This window comes from Trichoderma atroviride, chromosome 4 (assembly GCF_020647795.1).
Source record: "Trichoderma atroviride chromosome 4, complete sequence".
In the NCBI taxonomy this organism is placed as follows: domain Eukaryota; kingdom Fungi; phylum Ascomycota; class Sordariomycetes; order Hypocreales; family Hypocreaceae; genus Trichoderma; species Trichoderma atroviride.
This window is the reverse complement of record NC_089403.1, coordinates 850,226-876,531: the sequence shown is the minus strand read 5'-3', so window position 1 is coordinate 876,531 and position 26,306 is coordinate 850,226. Positions and strand designations below refer to the sequence as shown.

General features: G+C 47.9%; 12 protein-coding genes across 12 annotated transcripts; 5 read left to right on the top strand and 7 right to left on the bottom strand.

Moving 5' to 3' along the window:
• Window positions 1–772: 772 nt before the first annotated feature.
• Window positions 773–5,631, top strand: TrAtP1_007548 (uncharacterized protein; the record flags this gene model as incomplete). The annotated part of the gene is made up of 14 exons (XM_066113568.1): window positions 773–786; window positions 2,299–2,330; window positions 2,543–2,574; window positions 3,019–3,049; window positions 3,262–3,294; window positions 3,512–3,546; window positions 3,761–3,790; window positions 3,984–4,012; window positions 4,450–4,479; window positions 4,687–4,721; window positions 4,925–4,962; window positions 5,168–5,195; window positions 5,363–5,418; window positions 5,623–5,631. The coding sequence occupies 14 exons, from the start codon at window positions 773–775 to the stop codon at window positions 5,629–5,631; spliced, it is 432 nt and encodes a 143-aa protein (XP_065969654.1).
• A 1,613-nt stretch (window positions 5,632–7,244) lies between these two features.
• Window positions 7,245–7,397, bottom strand: TrAtP1_007547 (uncharacterized protein; the record flags this gene model as incomplete). The annotated part of the gene is made up of 1 exon (XM_066113567.1): window positions 7,245–7,397. The coding sequence occupies one exon, from the start codon at window positions 7,395–7,397 to the stop codon at window positions 7,245–7,247; it is 153 nt and encodes a 50-aa protein (XP_065969653.1).
• Window positions 7,398–7,587: 190 nt separating this feature from the next.
• Window positions 7,588–8,068, bottom strand: TrAtP1_007546 (uncharacterized protein; the record flags this gene model as incomplete). The annotated part of the gene is made up of 2 exons (XM_014093128.2): window positions 7,588–7,669; window positions 7,935–8,068. 2 exons carry the CDS (start codon window positions 8,066–8,068, stop codon window positions 7,588–7,590), a joined length of 216 nt encoding a protein of 71 aa, XP_013948603.1.
• A 592-nt stretch (window positions 8,069–8,660) lies between these two features.
• Window positions 8,661–9,593, bottom strand: TrAtP1_007545 (uncharacterized protein; the record flags this gene model as incomplete). Its single annotated transcript, XM_014093127.2, has 1 exon — window positions 8,661–9,593. One exon carries the CDS (start codon window positions 9,591–9,593, stop codon window positions 8,661–8,663), a length of 933 nt encoding a protein of 310 aa, XP_013948602.1.
• Window positions 9,594–11,886: 2,293 nt separating this feature from the next.
• On the top strand, window positions 11,887–12,687 carry TrAtP1_007544 (uncharacterized protein; the record flags this gene model as incomplete). Its single annotated transcript, XM_014093126.2, has 2 exons — window positions 11,887–12,137; window positions 12,216–12,687. 2 exons carry the CDS (start codon window positions 11,887–11,889, stop codon window positions 12,685–12,687), a joined length of 723 nt encoding a protein of 240 aa, XP_013948601.2.
• Window positions 12,688–12,898: 211 nt separating this feature from the next.
• Window positions 12,899–14,944, bottom strand: TrAtP1_007543 (uncharacterized protein; the record flags this gene model as incomplete). Its single annotated transcript, XM_014093125.2, has 2 exons — window positions 12,899–14,468; window positions 14,541–14,944. 2 exons carry the CDS (start codon window positions 14,942–14,944, stop codon window positions 12,899–12,901), a joined length of 1,974 nt encoding a protein of 657 aa, XP_013948600.2.
• Window positions 14,945–15,628: 684 nt separating this feature from the next.
• On the bottom strand, window positions 15,629–17,400 carry TrAtP1_007542 (uncharacterized protein). Its single transcript, XM_014093124.2, has one exon. It carries the CDS (start codon window positions 17,246–17,248, stop codon window positions 15,818–15,820), a length of 1,431 nt encoding a protein of 476 aa, XP_013948599.2. The 5' UTR covers window positions 17,249–17,400; the 3' UTR covers window positions 15,629–15,817.
• A 1,905-nt stretch (window positions 17,401–19,305) lies between these two features.
• TrAtP1_007541 (uncharacterized protein) lies at window positions 19,306–20,873 on the top strand (the record flags this gene model as incomplete). The annotated part of the gene is made up of 7 exons (XM_066113566.1): window positions 19,306–19,314; window positions 19,371–19,478; window positions 19,546–19,616; window positions 20,235–20,283; window positions 20,401–20,410; window positions 20,661–20,716; window positions 20,811–20,873. 7 exons carry the CDS (start codon window positions 19,306–19,308, stop codon window positions 20,871–20,873), a joined length of 366 nt encoding a protein of 121 aa, XP_065969652.1.
• A 199-nt stretch (window positions 20,874–21,072) lies between these two features.
• TrAtP1_007540 (uncharacterized protein) lies at window positions 21,073–21,883 on the bottom strand (the record flags this gene model as incomplete). The annotated part of the gene is made up of 3 exons (XM_014093123.2): window positions 21,073–21,338; window positions 21,411–21,554; window positions 21,604–21,883. The coding sequence occupies 3 exons, from the start codon at window positions 21,881–21,883 to the stop codon at window positions 21,073–21,075; spliced, it is 690 nt and encodes a 229-aa protein (XP_013948598.2).
• A 1,449-nt stretch (window positions 21,884–23,332) lies between these two features.
• On the bottom strand, window positions 23,333–24,003 carry TrAtP1_007539 (uncharacterized protein; the record flags this gene model as incomplete). The annotated part of the gene is made up of 3 exons (XM_066113565.1): window positions 23,333–23,505; window positions 23,568–23,654; window positions 23,976–24,003. The coding sequence occupies 3 exons, from the start codon at window positions 24,001–24,003 to the stop codon at window positions 23,333–23,335; spliced, it is 288 nt and encodes a 95-aa protein (XP_065969651.1).
• A 183-nt stretch (window positions 24,004–24,186) lies between these two features.
• On the top strand, window positions 24,187–24,991 carry TrAtP1_007538 (uncharacterized protein; the record flags this gene model as incomplete). Its single annotated transcript, XM_066113564.1, has 3 exons — window positions 24,187–24,200; window positions 24,299–24,523; window positions 24,586–24,991. 3 exons carry the CDS (start codon window positions 24,187–24,189, stop codon window positions 24,989–24,991), a joined length of 645 nt encoding a protein of 214 aa, XP_065969650.1.
• A 75-nt stretch (window positions 24,992–25,066) lies between these two features.
• TrAtP1_007537 (uncharacterized protein) lies at window positions 25,067–26,040 on the top strand (the record flags this gene model as incomplete). Its single annotated transcript, XM_014093121.2, has 2 exons — window positions 25,067–25,613; window positions 25,691–26,040. 2 exons carry the CDS (start codon window positions 25,067–25,069, stop codon window positions 26,038–26,040), a joined length of 897 nt encoding a protein of 298 aa, XP_013948596.2.
• Window positions 26,041–26,306: the final 266 nt, after the last annotated feature.

The window sequence follows — 26,306 nt, the reverse complement described above, 5'->3', positions numbered from 1 at the left end:
GTGCCTGCCGCAAGGGCCGCAAGAATCATGACCACAAATGCGCAGTGACAGATAAAATCGAGATCTAACGTAGTGTCACCAGATAAAGGGGTAAAGAAAGTGTGTGCTTGACATTCAATCCAGAGTCTGAATTGTTTCTTCTACCTATTAATGACGGAGAAATACATGGTGCGGAGTGCAAATAAGGTATATGGAACTGGCGATAGCTTCATCTGCATGCCACCTCTCCAGCTGCACCTTCGTCTACGCCCCAGGGGACAGCTACGAACAGCTACAGAGAGACTGGCACTCTACGAATACAATGCAAGGCGCTTCCTACAATATCTACGCAGCTGCCAATTCAACTTTGACTGCACCACTTCAACGCCATGCATACAATACTACTCCACACATCTGCAGATCGACAGTAATATGATGAATCGCTACAACAATAACTCTCATCGTGGGGGGGCGGTCAGAACTGCATGATTGTGCGGAGATTCTTGCATTCAGTAATTTCTTCACCGGAGCAAAAGCTCATGATCCCCCCCCTCCTCGCCAAACGTCTGCCAATTGCAAATCGAGAATTCGATCACGACCCTCACATCTGCATGAACTTCAGATGAATTGGACCAATGTGACGTATTTGTTGTGATCACGGAGCGGTCTGGCCAGGTCAGTATGCATAAACTTGCTCACCGTTGCTGAGACAGCTGTGATCCTGAATTCTTATAGGCCAGTCTCGAGAGCAGGCTGTTTTATTTTCTGTTCACTTTCCAGCTGGCAGCAGATCATGGGGCCCACCTGGTGATCTCGACACCTATATAGACCTCCCCCCTCCCGCTCTCCTTCTGTTCCTCTTTTCCTCCTTTCTTCTTCATATCCCGGATCCCAAGGTAAGTCCCCCATGAGCAGAACTCTCAGTTTTCGCTAATGGAGGGGAATCCGGGGGCTTGGGAAGTGATTAGAATCAGGGTTCTTCTAACGCGCTACGAGCTTCGGCCTAGTTAGCACCAAATGATAGACAACAAATCTTCTATGATCCCAGAGCTTTCTTCTTCTTTCTTCCCCCCCCCTCCCCTCTTCCTTTCTCCCCTCCCCTCTTCCTTTCTCCCCTCCCCTCTTCTCTTCAGTTCATGATTCTGCTAATTTTTCTTCTTTTCCTTCTAGGTTTTCTGGTTCGTTGGCTTTCAAATGATGACAAAGTAGGGTTCTTGATGTAGGCTACTAAGTAGTAGCTGATGCGCGCAACAATCTTGTGTCTGATGATCTTGTGCCATTTCCATTTCCATCTCGTCTCTCTTCTCTCTCTCTTTTTTTTTTCTCCTTTTGCTCTTTTTATTCTCCTGCCCCCTCTCCTCCTCTCCCCCCTTCTTCTCTCTCCTCCTCTCTCCCTCATTCCATTTTTTCATTTGTTTTTCCATGTAAGCTTTCTCTCTCTCGTAGAACAGTAATGGGCCTCAGCCTTTCCCCCCTTTCTTTTCCCCTACCTTTTTCTTTTTTCTTTTCTTTTTTCTTTTTGGACAAGTACGCGTTTGTCTTTTTGCTTCTTCTCCGTTCTTTGTTTTTCTCCACTCCCCCCTGATTGCCATGCGGTTGTGGATCACCACTGAGTTTGACTTCACTTCAGTTCCCTTCGCTCCAAAGCTGCAGTGATCCACTGGCTTCTGGTCAAAGCCAGCTGGAGCACTTCTGCCAATCTCTGAACACCCACTGCCTACCTCTTCATCTTCTTCATCTTCTTCATCTTCTTCATCTTCTTCATCTTCTTCATCTTCTTCATCTTCTTCATCTTGCATTGACGTCGCTGACACCGAAACATCTAAAGACTAACTTTTGCTTTTCTTCTGCTACGTCTGGTAAGTTACACCCTTTCCTTCTATCATTTTCTGCCTGCTGGCATGACGACAAAAACCATACGACGACCTTCTGGGTCTGCTCGGGTAACGGAGGAAGCTCTGTTACCTCCATGGGTGCAATATTTTGGGTCTTCTATTCTGACCATCTTCTTTCACAACTACTTTTGCCATCAAATTTCAGTTGTAGATGCTAATCACTTTCTCATGCCAGGGCAGTCACAATCTTCTTCGTGGCCTCGGTGAGTCTCTTCTCTTTTTTTTTCTTCCCTTCCTCTCTCCATTGTCTCTGGGTGATGACAAAAAAGAACACAATAGCCATATGCATGCGCGACCGAGCCAAGAGGAGACCTTCTTTTCTTGACTCGATGCGAAATCAGGGTTCTTCTGACACCAGACTCTTTTTCACAGTCTTTTCAACTTCAAATTCCAGTCACAGATGCTAATTATTTTCTTCTTCTAGTGATATGCGACCTCTTTCCACAGGAGCTATCGGTGAGTCATCTCTCTCTTTTCTTCCTCTCTTCGGGATGATGAAAAGCAAGAACACAATGGAAGTATGCGTGCGCGTTCGACGAGAGAGCGAACTTTTCACTCTCGACTCCAGTGGGCGCGAAATTAGGGTTCTTCTGACACCAAATTCCTCTTTCACAATCTCTTTGGCTTGAACTTTCTAGTCACAGATGCTAACCACTTCTTCCTTCCAGGGTTTCACGGACTTTTACTACAGCGGCTGTCAGTGAGTAATCTCCCTCTCCTCTTCCCCTCCATCTTGGGATGATGAAAACCACAAACACAATGGCAACATGCGTGCGCGATCGAGTCAAAAGCGGATTTTTTCTTTTGACTCCAGTGGGTGCGAAATCAGGGTTCTTCTGACCTCAGTCTTTCTTCATGATCATGTTGGCTGTAATCACTTTGCGGATGCTGACCACCTCTCTCTCCTAGGGCTTTATCGTCTTTTCCTGCACTGTCCATCAGTAAGTAATCATTTTCTCCTCTTCTTTTCTTTGGGATGATGAAAAACAAAAACACAATGGCAATATGCGTGCGCGATTGAGCCGAAAGCGTTTTTCTCTTTGGCTTCAGTGGGTGCGAAACAGGGTTCTTCTGACCACATCGTTTCATTATGATCACTTTGACTGCAATTATTTTATCGGTGCTAACTGCTTTCTTTTCCTAGGATCCCTCACCCTTTGCTTTGGCAGCCTCTGGTAAGTACATATTTTCTTTTTCACCGTGCCTTGTCCTTGGAATGATGAGAAACACAAACGCGATGGCTTCATGAGTGCGCGTTTGAGATAGCAGAGAATTCTCCTCGGCTATCTCCAGTGGGTGCGAAACAGGGTTCTTCTGACCATTTGGTTTCATCATGATCACTTTGGCTGCAATTATTTTATCGGTGCTAACTGCTTTATTTTCCTAGGAAACCTCTCACGCTTTGCTTTGACAGCCTTTGGTAAGTGACTGCTTTCTTCTTCTTTTTTGCCTTTTCCCTTGGAATGATGAGAAACACAAACAAGATGGCTTCATGAGTGCGCGTCTGAGATAGCAGAGATTTCCTCGACTATTTCTAGTGAATGCGAAACAGGGTTCTTCTGACCTTCCTTTTCCTTCGCGATCCTTTGCCTTCATCTTCTTTACTGCGGATACTAACTACTTTCTTCTGCTACCAGTTAGTCTCCGCAAGCTTCGTACCAAGCAACCTCCGGTAAGCTACCTTGATTTCCTTTCTCCCTCGTTCTAGGATGATTATAAACAAGAACACGATGGCCTCGTGAGTGCGCTTTGAGACAAAAAAAGATTCTCTTTCTTCTCTTGTCTCCAGTGGGTGCGAAATTAGGGTTCTTCTGACTATAATTGGTTTCCTTTTGATCGTTGTGGCTTCAATCGTGCTGCGGGCGCTGACTCTTTCTTTCTGCTAGAGCCTCTGCGATCCTCCTCATCATTCTCTGGTAAGCAATCTCAATTTTCTTCTTCCGCGATGTGGGATGATTAAAACAAAGAACGTTGATGTGCGTTTGAGGCACAAGGGTTCTTGCCTCTATCCATTGGACGCAGCATTAACGTTCTTCTGACCACATATTTTTCTCCTCCCATGATCTTTTGACTTCAAGTCCACTGCGGATACTGATTGCTTTCAACCAGGGTTCTACGAGCTTGTTCAACAGTCACTGGTAAGTTGGTCTGAATTTCTTTTCTCTCTCTCGCTTTGTGGGATGATGATACACAGAACGTTGATGCGCGTTTGAGGCAAACGGGTTCTTGTCTCTTGTAAACCGCAGCATCAAGGTTCTTCTGACCACACATTTCTTTTCTTCCTCTTCCTTTTCTGGGATGATGAAAATAAAGAATTTGAATGTGCGTTTGTTCGAGGCAAACGGGTTCTTGCTTCCAACAGACGCAGCATTGCAGTTCTTCTGACCACATTTTTCTTTTCTCTCTTACACTGTGGGATGATGAGAACAGAACGTTGATCCTGGTCTGCTTGAGGCATTAGGGTTCTTGTCTCAGGTGGACGCAGCACCAAGGTTCTTCTGACCACATCTTTGTCTCCTTCATGATCGCTTTGACTTGAACTACGGTACAGATACTAACTATCTTTTTCTGACAGGGCCTTTGCCATCTTTCTCGACAATATTCGGTAAGAATCTTCCGTTTTTCTCTCCCCCGTGCGATAGGATGATTATAAATAAGAACACGATGGCCTTGTGAGTGCGCGTTTGAGACAAGAGGTGCAACCTTTTTGTCTCCAGTGGGTGCGGTATTAGGGTTCTTCTGACTAGAGTCTTTCATTACAATTAGTATGGCTTCAGTCACGTTGCAGATGCTAACTGCTTATTCCTCCTAGGACCTCTGTGATGCCGAAGGGCTCAACAGCCTACGGTAAGTAATGTTTACTTTCTCACTCTCCCGCACGCGCTGTAGAATGATTACAACAAGAACACGATGGCCCGCTCTATGGTCACGCGTTCGAGGCTAAAATGGAAACTTTTTTCCTTCTGACTACCTTTTCACACTCTTCTCACTTTTTTCTTACTTCTGAGTGACCAACTTTTGTACTTGTTACTAACACTTCTCCAAAGTAGTTCAGCCTAGATCTTCACTATCTTCTTCTATCATGCTGGTAAGTTCCTCTCTATTTGTTTTTTGTTCTGCGGGATGATTATAAAAGGAAACACGATGGTCTCATAAGTGCGCGTTTGAGGCAAGAGAGGAAACTTTTATCTCCAGTGGGTGCGACATCAGGGTTACTCTGACTGCATTTTTCTTTTCTTGATATCTTTGAGGCAGCACTGTCAGTCCTGATTACTGACGCTCTTCCAACCTAGTCTCGAGACCTCTCCATTCTGATACGCGGTAAGTATGTTTTCTTTCCCTTTTCCTACTGCGGCGTGAAAATAATCCAGAACGATGATTGAGTGGTTTCAAGCAGGAGGGGAAACTCTCTTGTGGCTCCCCAATCATGGTTCTTCTGACCACACTTTCTTTCTCTCACTTTCAGCAGATTAACTTTTGATTCAAAGGACTGACCAGCTCTGCAGATGCCTTCATCCATAATCTCCTGGTTCCATCTCTATTAGTAAGTTTTTTTCTATTTTGCCTTTCACTTAGTGGGATGATGATGAACAAAAAACGACGACCTTCTAGGTCTGCTTTCAAGCAATGGAAGAAGTCTTCCACTCTTCTGGGTAAAACAGGGTTCTTCTGACCACAGCTCTTCTTCATGGCATTTCTAATCGGCTTCAAAATTTGGTTCTGATTGCTAACCACTTCATGGGACTAGGAAACGTAAATATCAGGTAGCTGAGTAAAATTAGAGCAGTAGTGGTAATAAATAATTGTAACCCAACTGTATGCTAATACTTCTGACTCTCTTGTGGTATTTTTCTTCTGGTAAATGTGGCTAAAATTTTGACTTGTTCGAGTATCGTGGGGAACAGAGAGTGCTCTTGTTTTTCTTTTGCAAATTTTGTCCAAATGACACGTGGAGATGAAAATTTCAACTTTTAATTTCCAGCATGGTGCTAGAGTTCTTTTTTTTTACTTTGACGTGCTTCGCCGTTTTGCTGATTAGGTGCGACCAATGCCCACATCAATCTCACGGTATATCTCCAAAGCCGTCTCCCAAGCCGTGATGAAGGTAGCGATAGTTGGCGTGATTTTAACTTGGATAGCTGACATATACGTTGAATAGCTCGCAGGCGCCTGCGATACCTACGACGAAAGCAAAAGAAGCGAATACCCAAGAAGTCACCATGGCGAGAGAGAGCAGGAATACGCGACCATGATGTAACCGAATACGGTGGCCGCAGCATCAAGATCGCCTCCACAGAGGAGCGGTGCTAGGTTGGAATACTTTCGGATACAAAGGTAAGAATTCTAGAGTGGGTAGCAAAGGCATATTACTACACGGAGATACATATCACAGCTATCAAAAATATCGATTGCTAACACAGATGTGTACAGGGCCAATCAAAATTTGAAAGTACGAGCGAGAAAAACACGAGATGGAGATGCAAAAAGCGATGGAAAGAAGAAAAGGAAAACCAATACTCTTCGGCCAACGAACATGAGGACAGCGGAACTGCAAAGAATCTCGATGAGAGTTTGGTGAAGATGCCTGAAGGACAATACGCAGGGGAATAAATGACGAAGGTAATGGCGTTAAAGAAGCGAAGATCGAGAATAATATAATATGCGGAAAGAAAAAGGATAAACACGACAGTTTCAGCCCACACATTACGATTGAAGAGCAAGTCGGGCGATAGAGGCTACGAAACTCTAGAATGGGAATGCCATTACCAAAATCACAAAATAGTAGCTCCATGAGCGAGAAAAGGCTATGGAGAACCACAACATGGGGAAGAGTAAAGAGCGCGTGGAAGAGACGGGAAATAGATGGAAGTAAGAGTATAGCAGTAATGACGGGATATCAAAATGGAGACGATACTCTGGGGCTCTATAGAAGAGGTAAAAACTGCATAGAATTATTGGTATGCATTTATTTGAAGCATGTGCTGGTTCAAAACACCAGGAGCTGCAATCCTGTTGACATCGGCAGCAGTGGTGATGGTCCCATGACTTCTACCAAAAGATGTCTACTACATGAAAAGGTTACATAGCAAAAAGGCAGTAGTGAACCACAAACAGAATGATTGGAAGTTAGAGCAGTCACATATTTAGGAAAAGAAGGCGAAATATAACAAGGCCTGTTCAATTTGGGGAGATAGCTACTACTACTCCAGATAATCCAGAAGAGATTGTAGGAGTGTTTCAATAAATCCCAATAGGCAGATGTGTTCCCATAATTCCCGAGTGTACAGCATATGACAAGCAAATTAAGGATGTTGTATGAAAAAAGATCGAAAGATCAGGGGTCCATCGCAAAGTAGATGCGCAAATGGACTAGAGGAAATCGGACCAGTCTCTAAATGGCCACAGGATGAGGATAAGGAGGACATTGACAGAGAACCAGATTATGAAGACCCAGATCCAGAACTTCTGGACCCAATTGTCATTACCGCCGCCATCTACGGGCTCAGTGCCGTTGACCATCATTGTTGCGGAAAGGAACTTGGTGATTGTCTTGCGCAAGAAGATTTATGCTTTAGAGCGACAAAGAGTCTTTGGAGCTGCTGTGTAGCAGGAGGATGCAAAGTGAAGAAGATTGGATGGTTCGATGAAAGACGAATTTGCTTCAAATTCTTGAGATGGTATAGCGCTGCGATAGCGGCTTTGGCTTTGAGGTTTAGAAGAATCTTGAGAAGGATTGGTAGACGATGCGAACGTGGCTGGTGGGCTCAGCAAAGTGAACGGAGTTCTTTCTTTTGCTACAAAGCCTGATATCAGCAAGGAGAAGTGAAGAGAAAGGTGACGATGTTGAAATATCAGAAGGAGGAAGAAAAGGGGGAGGAGATATCGAGCTGAAGGGCTGAAGGGCTGAGATGGTGCTTCTCACGATGGGTTCGGCATGAAAAGTTGAAGAAACAGCATCATCAAAAAGCCCTCTGGGTGCACAAGGAGCGGGAGAAAGAATGGCAGATACAGGAAGGAAATGAGGAGTTTGGCTGGAACTCAGGAGGAGATGAGACTTACCTGGTGCGATGGCTACTACCACGAAACGGTCGAAACAGTGATTTGAGGGATTCGTATGCTTTGTGGATAGTCTTGAAGAGAGTAGGAAGTCCGAACTCGATGATGAGAATGATGAAGAACATGACTACGCGCATGGTGGGTGCCTTTGGAAAGTAAACAAGTCCGCAGCTGTCAGCCTCGTGGTCCGGACGCGGCAAAAGTGAACCTGCAGGTGGCGTTGTTTTGTTTTTCCATTCCCCCTGTTTTTTTTTTGGTATAGGGGAGTGCCATTTTTTTTTTACTGCAAGTAAAACACCAACTCACTTTTCTGTCACCTGCAGTCTTGCAGTGGTGGAGATGTTGCCATTTTGCCTCACATTGTTGCGCTCTTGTTCCTCACTTTTCTTGAACTGGAGACAACCCAAACCCTGACCCTGCTGGTATTTGAAAAGTTCAGAAAGAGAGAAATGTAATAAGAAAGAGATGTAGATGATGAATGGATAAATGGTAAATAGTAAATGTGGATTTCGTGCTTGACTCAATATAACAACTCGAAGTTGTACAGACTTTTTCTTGTTCAGCATGCTATGTGCCTCCCAATGCAATAAATATCAACAACGCCAAAGCAAACATGGCAGTAAAATACATTTCAAGCTCTTTGATCGATCCTCCTGTCTTATTTTCTCTGTATATACCCAATTTTCTTTCTGCTTATTGTATCCCGTTCTGTGAAATGGTGCAGTGTGTTTACCAGCCACGGCCGGCAAGCTTCTCCTCGGGCTTCATGGAGTCGCAGTTGATGCCAACCATGGCCTCGCCGAGTCCAGAGCTGCACTCAGCGAGCACCTTGGCATCGCGGAAGTGAGTGACAGCACGGACAATAGCCTTGGCTCGCTTGGCAGGGTCGCCAGACTTGAAGATGCCGCTGCCGACAAAGACGCCGTCGCAGCCGAGCTGCATCATGAGGGCGGCATCGGCAGGAGTGGCAACACCGCCAGCAGCAAAATTGACGACGGGCAGACGGCCCAGCTCGGCAGTCTGGCGCAGCAGCTCAACGTCAACCTCGAGCTTGCGGGCGAGCTCGCGGAGACGCACAATGCCGCCCTCGGCAAGAGCAGCCTTGGCCTGGGCAATGTCGCGGTTGACAGTCTTCATGTGGCGGACAGCCTCGACGACGTCACCAGTGCCGGCCTCGCCCTTGGTTCGAATCATGGCAGCACCCTCGGCAATACGACGCAGGGCCTCGCCGAGGTTTCGGCAGCCGCAGACAAAGGGCACGCTAAAGGGGCTCTTCTCGACGTGGCTCTCGTCATCGGCGGGCGTCAGGACCTCGGACTCGTCAATGTAGTCGACGCCCAGGGACTCGAGGATCTGGCACTCGACAAAGTGGCCGATACGGGCCTTTGCCATGACGGGGATGGTGACGGCCTCCTGGATCTCCTTGATCATGGCCGGGTCGGACATGCGCGCAACGCCGCCGTCCTTGCGAATGTCGGCGGGGACTCGCTCGAGGGCCATGACGGCACAGGCTCCAGCCTCTTCGGCGATGCGGGCCTGCTCGGCGTTGGTGACGTCCATGATGACGCCGCCCTTGAGCATCTGGGCGAGGCCGGCCTTGAGGGCGAAGCTGGAGGGAGCTGCGGCGGCAGCAGAGCCGTTGGTAGAGGCGTCGTTGGTCATTGTGGTGGTTTGGAGAGGGAGATGGAGGGGTATCTAGAAGATGAGACTATGGCGAGTCTGATGGTTAGTATAGGAAGGACACAAGTGTTTAGAGAGTATAGGTATGCACAAACAAGAAGAGAGTTTGAAGGGTATCCAAGAGTCGAATTGAGTGGTTTGAGAGACTAGAAAGGGCTTTGTCTCGAAGAAATGGCTGGCGATGGCTTCAATATATGATGCCGCGGGGCAGGTCTTCGGAAGGTTTGGTAGTGGGGGGAGACAGACTTGGCCGCGGGGCACGCAGAAGTCGCCCGGCTGAGTCAATTTTATTTTCTTATGAGCATCGGAGCAACTGAGTTCCATACCAAGCCCCGAAAAAAAACTTACGCAAAACTACTACTGCTACTACTACAAGCAAGGTAATTAGAAGATTACGAAAGTACCTTTTCACATTTGATTTGCATCTAGCGCGAGGTACATGGCGCTCTGTACGGAGTACTTCGGCTCGCCATGTTCCCATGGCTTGGAGAGAGACTCCAAAACCCACCAGCTAGCGACTTGAGCTACTGCATGGCGGCAGCGGGCGCCGCGCACTCCTGTGCGGAGCAAGCGAAAACGGAGCCTGGTTCTTCGTCCTTTTACGAGGCGTTTAATGGAGTAGCCGGCCGTAGCCTTTGACAGGTGGAGAAGGGAAAGGCGCCTGTGACTTGGGCGAGGATGGAGGCATGGCACGGCAATCATCGGAAAGCAAAGGCTGTCACTGCAGAGGACTAGGGAGCAATAGGGCGGAATGCAGTGAATGCAGTGAGCATGGGAGCAATCTGTATGCAGCCATTAGTATCGTCAATGCTGGTCAGTTGAGTTACACGGAGGGATGGAACAGGGCATACGAGGACTTGTCTGTAATCTTTGTGCACAAAGTCAGATGGCGATGACAAGGGCCGGAGAGTCGAATCAAGCAACTGGCGGCCCATCTATTAGCCACAGTATCGCGCAGCGCCTTTGGCAGCGTCTAGAAGCCGCATGGATGCCGTCAAAAGCCTTGGCGGCGCGCCATTGCCACCTCGTGCTGCCCCGGGATCTGAGTTGCGAGGCGCAAATCCAAGATGGCCGGGAGTGAGTTTTACAGCACGTATTCCCGGCAATGTCTGCCTGTGTACACTGCTTACCGGTCACTGCTACATGCAGTTGTGTCTCATAGTGCAGTGCTTCGCCCCATCACCACTAAGATACCACTACTGCTGCTGCATATCGCATCTCAGCATGACTACAGGGCTCTTCCTTCTAGCGACATCCGGACCGGCGGGGCCCTGTATTTCTGACCTGCAGCGCGCCTTGACCTCTTTGGGCGACTCCGGGGGCGCCTCATGCAGGTCGATGCGGCGCCAGTCTCCGTAGCACCACTTTTGCGAATCTGCATCGATTTGACACTTGCATGGCATTTTGCATCTGCAGACGCAAGGCGGAAGCACGGCCGGAGGTTTTGCAGAAGTCTATCAGGCTGCTGTTATCAGATTGAGGCAGTCCCGCTGGATGGAATCAGGAATTTGAAATCTATCCGAAAGTTTCCGATGGCGGAGCAGGAAGAGGAGGATCCTAAACAGGAGATGTTATCAAGGCCGGGGATGGTAATTTATTACAGGATGTGCCTGAAAAAGAAAGAAGTTGCCAGGAGTTGCCATCTCCGGGATATGTGAGCGAGAGTCTGGATGATGTAGACGATGTCCAGGACGTGTACACTTACACTGTCTTGCTTTTAGCATGCCGAATATGTTCCTGATTGTACTCTCACCTCTACGTGCCATGTACTGCCAAATTAGCAATAGTAACATGCACATACAATGCACTTACCACGCTGTATATCCCCATTCAGCCAACTATTGTTGGACATTAGTATTCCAAGTGCCGAGTGACTGTGCTGTACACGGAGTACTTGCAGCCTTTCGCCTCGACAAGCGACTGCATTAGTGCCTGGCACATGTACTTTGTAACGTGGGGTTGTTCGCGCCATCGCCTAGGTCACCCCGCCACCACTATCATAAAAATCAGTCGCCGGCTCAGCCATCAATCATAGGCCGGCTACCGGCGCTTCTGGATGAATCCATGACAAAAGCGAGCGATACTGATAAAGGGCTCCACGGCTGATAATAGCTACCCGCTCCAATATTTACATCTTGGATACAAACGACAACTACAACGCCAACTGTACCTAATTGCCTATAATCAAGAAAGATATTGCAGTGCTGCTGCTTGCTTATGCATGACTAACGCCCTCTTCTTCTCCCATCTTCCTCTTCGTCCTCACTGCCCGAAAATGATGGCCCTCACAGTCGGCGTCTTGGCTCTCCAGGGCGGCTTCGTCGAGCACCTCAACCTCCTCCGCAAGGCTGCCAGCGCCGTCTTCTCACAAAGCAAATCCGACACTTCCTTTGAGGCCATTGAGGTGCGCACCGCCGAAGAGCTCGCGCGGTGCGATGCCTTGATCATCCCCGGCGGCGAGAGCACGACCATTTCTTTTGTTGCGCAGCAGTCGGGGCTGTTGGAGCCGCTGCGAGATTTCGTAAAGTAAGGCCCGTTTCTTTTTCATCCGAGTTTCATGTACATACAAGCTACATGTCAGACTGACCATCTTTTTCTCAACAGAGTCCAAAAGAAGCCCGTCTGGGGAACCTGCGCCGGCCTCATCCTCCTCTCAAACCAAGCCAACGCAACCAAAAAGGGTGGCCAGGAACTCATTGGCGGCCTCAATGTCCGCGTACACCGCAACCACTTTGGCCGCCAGATTGAGAGCTTCGAGGCACCGCTTCAGCTGCCCTTCCTCGCTGACGAGGCAGACCCTTCACCGTTCCCGGGTGTCTTTATCCGTGCCCCCGTTGTAGAGGAGATTCTCTCCAAGGGCGAGAGCGAGCAAGGGCCCGAAGTGGAAGTCATGGCCAAGCTACCTGGAAGAATCAACAGGATGAAGTCTGGAGTTTCGCAGGCTGTGACAAAAGATGATTCGGGGGACATCATTGCGGTTCGGCAAGGGTCGATTCTGGGGACGAGCTTTCACCCGGAATTGACGGATGATGCTCGTATTCATGCATGGTGGTTGAAGCAAGTTTTGCGTGTTTAAATGGGTTAAAATTGTTGACGGCGCTGCATTTTTATACTGGTTTTGTTCTCAATTTATTGTCTTTCTTAGAAGCAGATACACTATGTTTTTGTATATAGACGCATGAAGTACCTTTGATAGATTACGCCTTCATGGATATAAAGAAACAAGAAATACAACGACACGCTACATGGTTCGAAATGCTACGGTTCTTCCTCCAATTTGCTTTCAATTAATTTTTCGTTGCCATGTTATAAGTTGGAGGACTTCCATCTGCTGGAGGCGGCATATGACGAATACCAAGCGCTTCGTAAACCTCAGTCTTGCCCAATGCCCTTGCCACGTCTCTCACCTCTGGCACGCTCGTGTCCGCACCAGCCTCGCGAAGCAGGCGAATCATCTCAAAGTCTTGTTTCACGAGCGCTTGTACAAGCGGCTTAACGGGCTTGATGCCATTCTTTGCAGGAGTGTAATCTGGATCGGCCCCGTAGAGGAGCAGCGTCTCCACGAGGTCTCTCCTACCTTGGTCGATGGCGTATTTCAGGAGCGAGTCGCCGTTTGACATTTGATCCGTCGTCTTGGCTCCGTGCCGCAACAAGAGGGAGACGAGCTCGGGGAGGCCTGATTCCATGGCGAAGCGGATCGCGGGTGCCTCGGTGGAAGAATCGTAAACGTCTGCTTTTGCGCCCTTGGCAAGGAGGTGACGCACAATGTCGATCTTGTCTTCTTGTGACATTTTGGAGTCTCTGATGGCTATGAGGAGGACTGGCTGCGAGTACCAGTTCGTAGTGTTGGGATCTGCGCCCCAGTCAAGCAGCATCTTGGCCGTCTTTATTCTTCGGTTGCTTATCTCGTCGGCCAGCAAAGGGTTACCATAGATGGTTGAGTCGTTGGGCTTGGCATCCATTTTCAGGAGCAGCTCTGCCATTTCGTGATTCTTCTTGTCGAGGGCCACGGCTAACAAGCTGCGACCGGAAAGGTCGGTAGAGGTGAGACTGGCGCCGAATTCCAAAAGCAGCTCCACGAGCTTCATATTCCCTCCTTGCACTGCCTTTACAATAACCGCCTCGCCACTGATGTTTTCTGTTTTTGCGCTGCAGCCTTGCTTGAGAAGGAAGCGGATGCCTTCCATGTCGCCGGAAGAAACCACGCCGACAAAGTATGACTCCCCCCATTCGGACTTTTCGTCAATGCTTGCTCCTTTTTCGATGAGCATCTTGGCAGTGTTGAGGCTGCCTACAGACGCTGCGAGGAAGAGTGGCGGGATATCAGACCACCCGGAGCCAGAAATGCTCGCTCCTGATGCGAGAAGCAAGCGAGAAGCGTCTTCTTGGTCGTTCAAGATGGCGCACTGCAGGGCAGTCTTGTTGTTTTCGTTGCGCCCATTGATGTTTGCTCCTTGGGTGAGGAAACCTGCTATCTGCTGAATGTCGCCAATGGTCGCGGCTTGACACAACGCGGTTACAAAGGGCTCTGGCTTTGGCTTGAAAGCCACGGCTAGAGCTTTGAATGAGTTTTTCAGGGATTGTCCCCACGATGGCTTTGCGGGCTCAGGACTTGAGGATGATGATGACGGTGGCTCGATCTCGGCGGTATAAGGCGGAGGCTGGGCAATTGCGCTGGCTGGTTGGGCTGGTGGCGGATTGGAAGAGCTGCCGCTTCCTGATGCGGATGACGATTCAATTGGATCGAGTAGGATGCTTCTTTGCGCCGCTGATGCTTCTGATGCGCGCTCGACTTGTGTGATGATGCCGCTGGAGCGCAACAGGCCGAGGCTGGCTTCTTGCTGCTGTGCATTTCCTCTGTAAAAGAACAGCAAAACAACCGTCAGTCGAAAAGATTTCACCGCAAATTGAGGATGCTCATGTACTTACGCTGCAACAACTTGAAGAAAGCCTGTCAAAAGCTGGCTGTTTGCTTTGACAGTCTGGTCATACGTTGCCAAAAATTCACTGTTCATGGTCTCGATGTTGTCTGCCTGCAGGCGCAGTACCTGCTTGTACAAGACTGCCATGATTCTATCGCAGTTTGTGAGATGCTGCTTGAAGGCATCGTGTGCTGCCATTGAGACAATAGAGGCAGCGAGAGAAGCATCCAGCTGAGATGCCTGGAGCTTGAGCGCCTCCAGCGAATTCTTCAATTCCAATAGCGCTTCGAGCCTGTCCAGGCCTGCGCCCAGCGGCTCAGTCAGGAGCTGCACCTCATGGACGATGGCAATTGCCCGCTGCGCTACCGTGGAGCACAGAGTTGTCAGAGCATTGGTAGAGCGGCCATCCATTGTATTGTCGATGAGGTTTGTGTACAAGCAGATACGCAGTGGAGGCCTCTGGTGGGGCTCTTTTGGAGAAGATTGAAGCTGTACCCGTGGTTTGTATCCTCAATTCGAGATGAGTAGTATTACCACGTGCTCTTTTTCAAAACTCGGGAGAAAAAAAAATGCTGCTCAATGAATTGCCGCAGTATTTCCTTGCAAGATAAAGAGAATTCCTTTTTTTTTTGCAGTCCATCATAACCTTTTATTGCCCTTCCAACGCTCCAGCTGAGAAAAAGGCTGTCGTAGGCGATGACGCAGCCTTGCGGACCACCCGTAGCTAGCTTGTGACACCAAAGGATTTCTGCAGGCGCATCGCCAGCCATTTTCTGGATGCGACTCTGGATGCTTGGCCAAGACTACTTGTCGCTTTTTCTTTTTTTTTTCCCCTTTTACGAGATTCAGGAATTCGGCAAGGGTTAGGTTTGAAAAAAGCGAGTCGTTCAAAGTACAATCTTCGAGCAAACAAAAGAGCTTCATCTAACAATTAGCGACGAATACTTGGAGACTGCCAAACGACCCACCAACTCTTTTTGCTGTGCCCGATATGTGCGGAACACTCCGCCGTAATCGTCTTGGCGCGGCTAAATTCCAACCCCTGTCCAATGCTCAGCCATTCACTCAGCCACAACCTGGAGTCGGTAACTCTGTTTCAAGGGAAATGTCATATCAATTAATAAATTCCATCTCTATATGATGGGGATATTAGCTTTTCTAGCCGCCGTTTTGAATTAATAATCGCAAACAGATTAACTCTTGCATCCCCAAGTACCCCCCCAGCATACCACCCATTACCACGGATCCAATCATGAGCCACGTATGCAAAGTAAATCACGATCCTTATTGCTCTGCATCTCTCCAAATATCGTCCAAGGTCTTCTTGAGATCGAATACATCACAGCCTTCTCCGCCCCATTTGTGCTCAAAGAGCCTCTTTCCACTATCTGCCGTCTCCCACCAAGCAACTTGGAAGCCCGCGGGATCATATGTCCACGGCTCTCCCTTGCCTCCCTTTTGCATATTCTGCCATGTGTTTCGGCCTTTCGTGTTGGCTATTTTGTCGTCTTGAAACTTCTGCAGCTCTTGTCTCAGGGCTTTGAATCGTTCCGAATTCGGCGCGTTGTCGTCTTCAGAGGTGGCATTGTTGGGTGACTCGCCGTCCTTGTCAGATCTCGGCTGGGAGCTGGGAGGGAAGAACCTGATTTCGGGATCTTCGACCATGTCGGCGACATCCCATATGTGACCTGCGCCCACGCGATCAATGTCGTATCCTAGCATTCTCAGGCGTCCGTACGCGTCGCAGTCGGTGGTGTAGTAGGGGATAAACACGTCCCAGCCTCCAGCGTGGCGCCATGCATCCACATTGACCAGCGTGAGGTAGTCAAAGTTGAAGAATTTGACGCCCCATTTGCCCTTGCCGGATAATCTGGATGCCTCTGCTTCGCTGAGAATGTTTAGAACGCGCTCGTAGAATGATGTGTAGGGCGTCTCTTCTTCGTGGCTCAGGATGCCAACGTCCATGTGGCTCCAGAAATAATACGGCCAGTGACGCGCCATTGCCACTCTCAACATGAAGTTTTGCAACTGAGCAAAGTTGAGAAGGACAGACGTCTGCAGAATCGACACGCCGTATCGGTAACGAAACAAGTCGTAGTCGAGGGAAAAGGGGTTCGAGTCCGACAAGAGTTTCAGGTTGTTGGCGTCGGCAGTGCCACTGTTGTCAATGATGACAATGTCTTCTCTCGGCCACCCGCTGGCAATATACCCAAGCACTGTCTGCCGCATCATGGCATTGTTCCTTGTAAAGGCGATGAAGAGCGGTGTTTTCGGTCGGTGGCGAGGAGGCTCGTTGTAGGGAGCCACAAGGGGGAAGTAGTTGTTGCCTTGCGCTGGGAAATACATTCCATAATCAAATGACGCTTCTCCCAGCACGGGAACAGGTGCTGCTTCTCTGTCCGACGACCACATCGGGATGACCGAGTACGGGTATGATATGCTCGGCCGAGAGAGGTTGGGGAGGCGAGAGACTTCAAAGAATCTAACAAACAGAGCAGCAGCACCTGCTAGAGCAAGAATGAAGAGCAATATCTTGAAAATGGGATGGCATCGCTGCCTTCGCGGTTTGCCATTGCCTTCTTCATCGCCATCCTCGTCATCGGTTGGGAATTGATGGAGTCGTAGAGAGATGGCGCGAGCAGCAATCCACCCAGGCCTGCGAGCAAAGGTCGGGATCCTCGAGAAGAAGGAGCTGAGGGCTGATAGTATACCCATTGGTTCTATACCGGATAGGTAAGGATCAAAAGAGCATAGAGCTGATTATGAATGATGATACAACACATTGACTAGAAAAAGATGGAAAGATGGCGAGTGTAGAAGCCAAAAGGAGTGTCGCTCAATCTTACTCCAAAATGATTAATAAGATGAAAAAAAAAAAAAAAAAAAAAAAAAAAAAAACAAGGCAAACGCGCAAACAAATATACCATCAGCAAACGAACAGGGCGAGGGCAAATTGTTAATGGGGCCAGAAAAAATTCTCTCGGTACAAAGTACATCCCCTGATACCAAACCATTGTCTCCTATATCATTGGCTCTTATGGATGGGCAACTGTCATGACTCTCATCCAACAAATCATAGAACCCCCCCCCTGACTGGTGTAGTTTCCACGAATGAGCAGTGCCCCGAGGTCACTCGTATCGATGAGCCCCAACGTGGGGGAAGAGTACATATCAATGGGCCTAATTCCGCAGTCAGAACGCTTGGCATATGCGACTGGTGTTCATGTTTTGGCGGCTAAATTCGTTTCAAGTCTATTTTTATTTTTATTTTTCCTGATTCTCGATAACCTCCCGTCCGCTTGGAGCTGAGTATGGATCTCGATGATGTAAGAATACAACGTCCATTTATGCAGTCTTTCTCGTATGCTTGAATTTGGGCTAAATACCAACTCCGATTGCCTGTTTTTCTTATCACCTAAACTTGTATATGGTAATGTTCTTGCATCACCTTCATCAATCAGCTATGGTGGTTCATCAATCAGCTAGGGCGGCTAGGGAAATGTATTCTATCAAGTCATCCAGCGTTGCAGGTTACAATAGTTCTCCAACATTATCGAATACTATCCCATATAAAGCACACTTCTTTGAACTTGTTTGACAGAGTTAATTATCCCCACTGCACTTTCGAACCCTAGACATAGATGTCTAGTAGGTACCTGTGTGGGCTATGAAAGAGAGGTTTCTGCCTTGTATAATCCACCAACTAACCGAGGTGTTTGATAGTTTCTATACTAGTCGACTTTTAATGTTTGTAGAGTTGTTGTTGTCTCCAGTGGAGAGGCAAGATTCGGCGTAGACACTATATGAAGCCCAAGATGCGGTTATGGATCCTATTAGACTCCTATTAGACAAAAAGTCCAACCAACCACTCTCGCGTGGTTTTTCCTCCAATAGGTCAAGCTCCGGAAAAAGTTGCAGGATGCATCGTCATGCTTATTGTTTTTTATCTTTGTCTTATTAAGCTTCTTCGGTTCACTTAAAGCATGGGATATAACACGGCCGGCAGGACTAAGCGATCGCTTGCTGTAACATGACAAGCTTGGCAACCCTAAGCGGCCCTCTGTATCCCCATATCGGCTCAAATTATACCAAATCACAGCTTCTAGAATCGCAACGATGGACAGGGAGCTGGTATATGGAGTGTATCCGACGGGGCAAGTTCCGGGAATGCGCGGGAATGCGGCTCTTCGCCGAGAACAACTTCCAGTTTGGTATAAAATTTCTTGATTAGGCCCGTTGGTGGTGTTGTGACGTGGGGATTTCTTTGGTCCGTTATCATCTCCATTGCAACCCTGGAGCCCATCTGCCGATGTGGCTTGGCAGAGGGCAACGTAAGCATATCTGCATATGGGCGCTGCGGGCTGCAGAATACGAGACCGACATCCCGGCATCACTCTATTTTAAGCGAGAAAAAGAAGAATAAAGGGCAGTTTCATCGACAAATACGCGTAAGGCGGACAAGAATCCGGAGCTTCATTGGAGACAAGCGGGGATTTAAGCATCGAAGCCACAAGTCTGATGATTCCTAGGGAGATCAAACCAACACCGCTTCTTCAAGGCAGCTGAGCCGCCGACTATACGAGGTTACTTTGCTCAGCACTCACTGGTCTTACTGATGCAATGCGTCTTGTGAACCCATAGCGGTGCAAAGTAAGCCCGTAGCACCCATGCGGCACTCCACATCTCGCCGACGCACTTCGGCAGCGCACCCATTTTATTCCTTTTCAGCGGCTTCAATGCCCCGTTTGCTTCACTCTCCACCCACTTGAAACATGAAACACGTACACCTTGTCATCTCCACACATCTTTTTCTTTCTCTTTGTTCCGAGCTTTTCAGACTCAACCAAGTGCGAGTGGCTATGTCAAGTGTAAGGCCAAAGACGACCATGCCCGTTCGATTCGAAACTCAACGAAGCCATATGCTGATTACAACAACTCTACCGAGGTGACTATTGAAGCGTTCCTAATGCGGTTGCCCTCGGTTCACATGTTTTATCTAACGCATGCAACAGACATCTCCAACGCTTTACTCTTCTCCTTTTGCGAATCATATTATCCCCTTGTTGTCGATTACCAACCTAGCGTAGGCGGGAAGGAACACGAACCCCAGCTTCGGTCTTGGCATAGCCCTCTCAGTCCCGTATCGCGAGCCATACCAGAGTCGTCTTTTCAAGCTTAGTCCATACAAGCAATCTATAAGCTAAGCTAAGCTTCTAAGCTTCAAGCTAAGTCTGGCAGTGCCCTCGGCCCGACTAACCGATGTTTCTACAGCTCTAGTTGACACGTCAAAGCTAGGGCACCAGGTCCTGGTATTTTCTTCTTCTGGAAACCCCCCATAACTCTTACTACAAAGAAAAATCAGCAAAAGCTGTTTTAATTGGGATAAATCTTGCGGTCATTACATTCAGCCGCTCACGGTCAAGCTTCTGCGATTGAGCCTCTGAGCCTCTGGGTTTGAACGAGTTGTCTAGAGAGCCGTTATTTCCAAAGATTCGAGAAAGCGTTTCCCGACGATGTGGCTTTACTTATACACGAACATGCTTCGGGTAATAGATTTTGGTGATTCTCATCACCATCAGTACTTGTGTATATACTGCAGATACTTTTTACGAATACTTTATCTTTCTTTGTATGGATTGCCCTACCATTTTCAGACTTGTTCATTGCCTTTTCAAGCATTGCTACTAAATGACTGGACAAGACCTGGCGAGTATGATATCAACAAAGTTGTTTGGCGTGATATAAAGTCAGTAAGTTGAATGAGCTGTTGGTTGTCGCTATGATGGCTTGTGTTAAGCTAAACCAGCTGAAACCAAAGAGTTTGGATACTCTTACAATCCCTTATGCATATTACTAACTGATGATAGTCCCACACCAGTCGATATATACTCAGCAAACGCATCTCCTCGATATCAATCCGAAGATTATACTGTTACGATTACGCGCGAGCTGAGAGGCAAAGAGTACTATGTCAATAGTCTAGCACAAACAACCAAAGCTTGACTCAAGATCCCGCAATAGATATCAGCAACAAGTGCTTCTACAACATTGCAGGTAGCGCATCTATAACAGACAACAAAGCTCAAGCCTCTCTGTACAAGGCCATCGGCTAGGCGTTACCCCATAGCGAACGAAGATACCCAAGAGCAAGATAATAATGGCAGTAGAACATTGTTTATACAAGTGAGTCAATCTATAGTATTCTTAGAGGCTGTAGCATCCATGGCATAAACAAACAGTTTATACCACAAATTTACTAACCGTCTTTGTTCTAAAGTTCCTCAGCTTTCTAGACACAATAATATCTTTAACCGAGAACCAACCCACGACAGCGTTCTAGATTTGATGATCTAGATGTCTCATGTCCGCTGAATAGTCCAAATAAAGATGAAATATCAAAATCCGAGATCCTTTTGCATGTACGCGTCTACAAGCTCGAAGAATAATTCAAGGGTGTTCAAACTAGCAGATACAAGAAGAGGCTTTGAAGCAGAAACAAATGGTATATATATATATGGTGGACACGCCAAAAAGAAGGCTCAAAGAACCACTTCCAATTTCTTTGGCTCTCGAATCATGCACGTGTGTGTATAAGTTTCTCCATCAACATTGTCCCCAGGCAGCGGCACGGTAATCTTCTCCGCCACAACGAAACCAAACTTCTCGTACAAGGGCACAGCCATCTCGGAACTAGTCACCCAGCAGGCGAGGCCTTGTCGATCCGCCAGCTCGGTTACCCAGGCCATCAGCAAGCTCCCGGCACCACGTCGCTGCGCCTTGGGGTGTGTTCCACACAGGTATACAACTGGAGTAAAGTCAGTCCCTTATGCTTGGCAAGTACTTATCAGACATGAGGGAAAGGTAGATTGAGACGCACCAATGGCAGGTCGACTGCCCAAATCTCGCGACCGCGCTGCCTCGGCTCTTTTTATAAAATCAGACCTGGGAGTGGCAGTATTTTGATCCTTGGGAGCTGATGTTGATTGGGTGACAAATTCGGGTACAATGTCCTCCGGTATGTCTGTCACTGTTAATATTAGGGTATTCAAGTGATAAAACACAGCACATGCCTGTAGGAGCAAACAACTTCGGGTCAATGTCAGTATTCTCAAATCCTATCTTAACCCAGCCAACCAACTCTCCTGTGTCCGCGTCGACAACCTTTTTATAAGCAACAAGCGCTTGCCCATAGTTTTTCGGCCAACGACGGATAACGCCCGCTACTCGCTGATCAAAAGTCTGGTCTGCGAAGGAAGCTCTGGAGTAGGCGTTGCTCTGGAAGGAGGTGATGTACGTGTGGGCGTAGGCTGCGCCATCTTTAAATGTCATGTCCCCGAGCTGAAGAGGCATTGTATTATAGGTAGTAGAGTTTTGGCGGACTTGCTATCGAAATTCAGCTTCAACTTGAGCGTATAAAACAACAACTTAGGAAGATGCGAGTTTAGGAAATGGCAGTAACATTGCGTGATGGACCTTCTAGTAAATAAAAAGCTAGCTTGAATCGAAACCCCACCCACGGTCCAATGCGTGATGTTACGGGTAGATTACCGCGATAACATGGCCCTGCTACCTATCAAATTATAATCTCAGCTTTCTTCAACATGTCTTGCAAATAATCCACATAGAGAATCTTGTAGTCCATGAGAAATGGAGGTTGCTATTCTCGCATTTCTTTCTTTGTATGTCCTTCATCACCGCAGCCATCTAGAGTCAAAGGGCAGGTCTTCTCTTCGCCTTCCTCTTCGTTGTCAAGCATGTACCCCATCCATGACCACCACGATCCTACAATTTGACCAGCCGCTTGGTTCAGGTGCTTTTCCTGCATGTCGTGCCACAACCAAGATCTGAGATGAATTTGATGTCCATAAAGTGGGTATAATGATGATCCTGGGTGAAACAGCCTTGCGTGATTGAAGAAACTGTGGGTATGGACTACATCTTTCGATAGGTCATGTATTTCGCAAGAAGTCCGCTGCACATCAGCTACCAGCATCTCGTATCCACCAAGAGCTATTAAACCGAGCCCATCTCGAGATAGTTTTGGTTTAAATGGGCTGAAGATACAGGGACCCATTGATAGTATCGTGAACACCTCCAGATTTGGCAGCGTATTGATGGAGATGGCATTGGACACACGCTCAATCAATCTTGGGTATTCACAGACCGCAATATTGCGTATGCGCGAGCGCTCGAGGCCAATAAAGCCGTCGACGACACTGCTACCTGTTGCGATGCCGTTCTGGAGACCGTCCAGCGGCCATCCATCAAACACGGTAAAAATATCCGTTTCGTAGCTGATGAAAGGTGTACCAAACTCAATAGTGAGGTCTGAAATTTGGACACGACGAGGTGGCCGAAAAAAACGCGGTAGCCAAACCGCTCGAGCCTCTCGATTAACGTGAAGAGGCGGAGATATGTTACATCTTTTGGGCTGCACGACATAACGATAGTCGTAGAGGTTATTATCAGGAGAAACTTCTTGGCCGTCGCTGCGAGGGGCCATTTCTTGGAAATATTGCCGATACCAAGTACACACTTGAGGCAACAGTCCGATCACACGAGTGGGCTGTGGCACAAGTTTCCATATCTTGATTCGTATCTCCGGCGGGAGATACCCAAAGAGCGGGAACTCTGTGATGGGTTCCATGGGAGAAGCTTGGAAATGATGTATGAATGCTTGAGTAGACAAATGTGGGGGATCTGTGGGTGGTTCAACTTGTTTTGGGTTGAACTGAAGCAGTCATTCGATCTTGGATCTTGAGTACTGCAGGATTTCCAGTTATTGAAACAGACTGGCTTCTATTTCGATGGGATTTGACAGTCCGTGTTGTGGAAATGCTGCTGGTCTTCTTTCTTGGTGGTCAGGTATGCAAATGTGCTGCTTTTCCGTGCCGTGACTCTGTCCAGTAACCTCGAGACTGTGCTAGGTGCTGGTAGAATAAAGATGCCAAAATATGCCACAGTAGAATAGACTGTCAAGTCAGTATATGCTTCATCTTTAGAGAGTGATTCTGCAAAGAGAATGATAACTTACGAGTATTTGATAAGAAAATAAATGTGGTTGAATGAACAAATGGCCAGTCGGATGGTGCCTTGCCACTCGCAGCGGGAAGGTACTTGCCTGGTAGATGAAGGTGAAGTGCAGCTGACCTGATGATCAAAGCCAAAAAGAAAACAAAACAAAGACCACGTGCCCGGTGCAGCACCTTGCCAATGATCGAAGAGATTAGATAAGAAGCCCCTGAGGCGATATGCACTATCAACGCCTATAGCGGCTTCCCCATACGACTTGCTGCTTTCCAAATCACCCAATGGCCTGCCTTCTTAGCGAATGTGGCTGGAATTAGCAAGAAAAACAATATGTAGAATGGCTTCTATTCTATCTCTTCCGTATTTTCCACACGAATTTACTGTCGATTTTGATGCCGCTTCGCCGGCGTACAGTCTTTGTTGGCAGCGCCAACTGACATTCTTACAGCTCGTTCCATCTACCGGGCCAGCTCTCCCATCTTCCACGAGCATCGATCGCTTTTTGGCTAAGATACAGAGTCAGCAATATTCAGTGCATTTGATCTTCTTTTGTCTTCTGCTTCTTTTCAATCATCTTGCTGTTTGTCACGCTTTAGCTGGCTCGTTATTGCACGTTTGACGCCATGTTCGGCCACAGGTATGCAGCCCCTGAGGACCTTGGGTCCTTTGCTGATGCAGCCGTCTTTACACTTCTCTGTTCTTTCCATGCTGATTAAATATTTGTTCTTGCATCAGGTCCATCAACATTAAAGGCGCTACCTGCGGCTTCGATGCCCTGCTCCTCGTTGTCGTCACGTCTATTGCCGGTTTCCTCTTTGGTTACGATATCGGGCAAATCTCTGGCATCTTGCTCTTTCAAAACTTCAACTACAACTTTTTGCTAGATGGGTCCCTGGCAATGTCTCTGATCGTTTCTTTGATGAGTGTCGGTTGTCTTGTGGGCTCTCTACTGGGTGCATAGTGAGTTAGCCCCGTGCCATGGTGTCTGGAGTTTGTTTTTTTCCTAACCAACGCCCGTCTAGTTCTGCGGATTGGCTCGGCCGACGAAAAAGCATTGCTCTCGGTGTACTCTTCTTCATTGCAGGAGATGTTGTTCAAATCACTGCAGTGGACAGCTGGATTCACGTCAGTTCGGGCAGGTTTATCGCGGGCCTTGGTATCGGCAATCTTTCTGTTGGAGTTCCCATGTTCCAATCAGAGTGCGTTCCTCGCGAGATTCGCGGAGCAGTTGTCACCTCCTATCAACTACTCATTACAATTGGCATACTGGTCGGCAACTTGGTATGCTTCTTGATGAGGACCCATGAGGGTCAAGGGTTTGCATGGCGTCTCGTCATTAGTATGGGTGCCGTCTTTTCGCTACCCCTTGGACTCGGCATTCTCATTGTCCCAGAGTCACCGAGATGGCTTGCCGGCAGGGAAGACTAGGAAGGTGCCCGCCGATCGCTGTCGCGGCTAAGGGGCAAGGCCCATGATCCTGCGAACGTCATTGTTGAGAACGACATGCATGAAATGCGAGAGGTTTTGGCGTTGGAACGCCAGAGCGGTACTGCGTCGTGGCGTGAGTGCTTCGCATGGAGAGCCAAAGTCCCAAAGACTCTGTATCGTACCTTGTTAGGCATGGGCATTCATTTTTTGCAACAATGGACGGGCATTAATTACTTCTTCTACTATGGCCCATCAATCTTTAAGTCTGCCGGAATCAATGACCCTTTCATGACCCAGCTGGTTCTTGGCGCCGTCAACGTTTGTACGACATTTCTTGCCGTCTTGATGGTCGATTGGTGGGGCCGCCGACGCCCCCTTGTTTTGGGTGCATTGTGGCAGGCCGCTTGTCTGTTGGTCTTTGCTTCCTGGGGTACTGTTTTGAAAGCCAACGAAGGTTTACCCGGACCGGGAATCTTCATGATGATATCTGCTTGCATGTTCATTGCGTCTTTTGCAGCAACTTGGGGTCCCATTGCTTGGCTGGTCATGGGTGAAACGTTTGCCCTTCGGACACGCGCAAAACAAGCCGCGTTGACCACGGCCTCCAACTGGCTCGGTAACTGTAAGGCTACTGCCAAGTTATTGGCATCTTCATTACCTTCCAAATGAAGAATCAATATGGCTAACGATTATTTGTAGTCATGATTGGGCTGCTCACTCCACCCGCTTCCATGGGCCTAGAGTACAGGTTTGGATTTGTTCTAGCCAGCGCCAACCTCATCGCCGGAGCTCTGGTCTACTTCTTCCTGTACGAGTCGACGCTACTAAGCTTAGAAAGCGTGGATATCATGTACAGCATCCACGGTCTCTATCCATGGGAGAGCCGCAGTTGGGTTCCACCTGGATACGTCACGCGCCGGGAACGAGACGAGGAGCATTTCCGAAGAATGAGCATTTCTGCGGCAACTAATATTTCCAACGTCACTCAGGAAATGGTGGACATGGTGAACAACGACGTCGTTGCGAAGCCCAAAGCAGTCGACGTTTAAAGGCTAAGAATGGCGTTTAGTGCTTGGGAGCATTGCATATCTGCACCTAAATTTTGTGACTGAGCGTTGGTGGTAGGATTACAAATAGTGATTATAGAATAGTAATTAATAACTAGATTTTGATACCGCCCATGAATCTTGGTCGTGATAAGTAAAGGATGAGAAGTAGCAACAGGCTGTCTTCATGCTTTCCCTAAGACGCAAAACCAAATCAGTTCAGCTCATGCTGATGTAATGATGCATAAATTCCAATTAAGTAGACATCA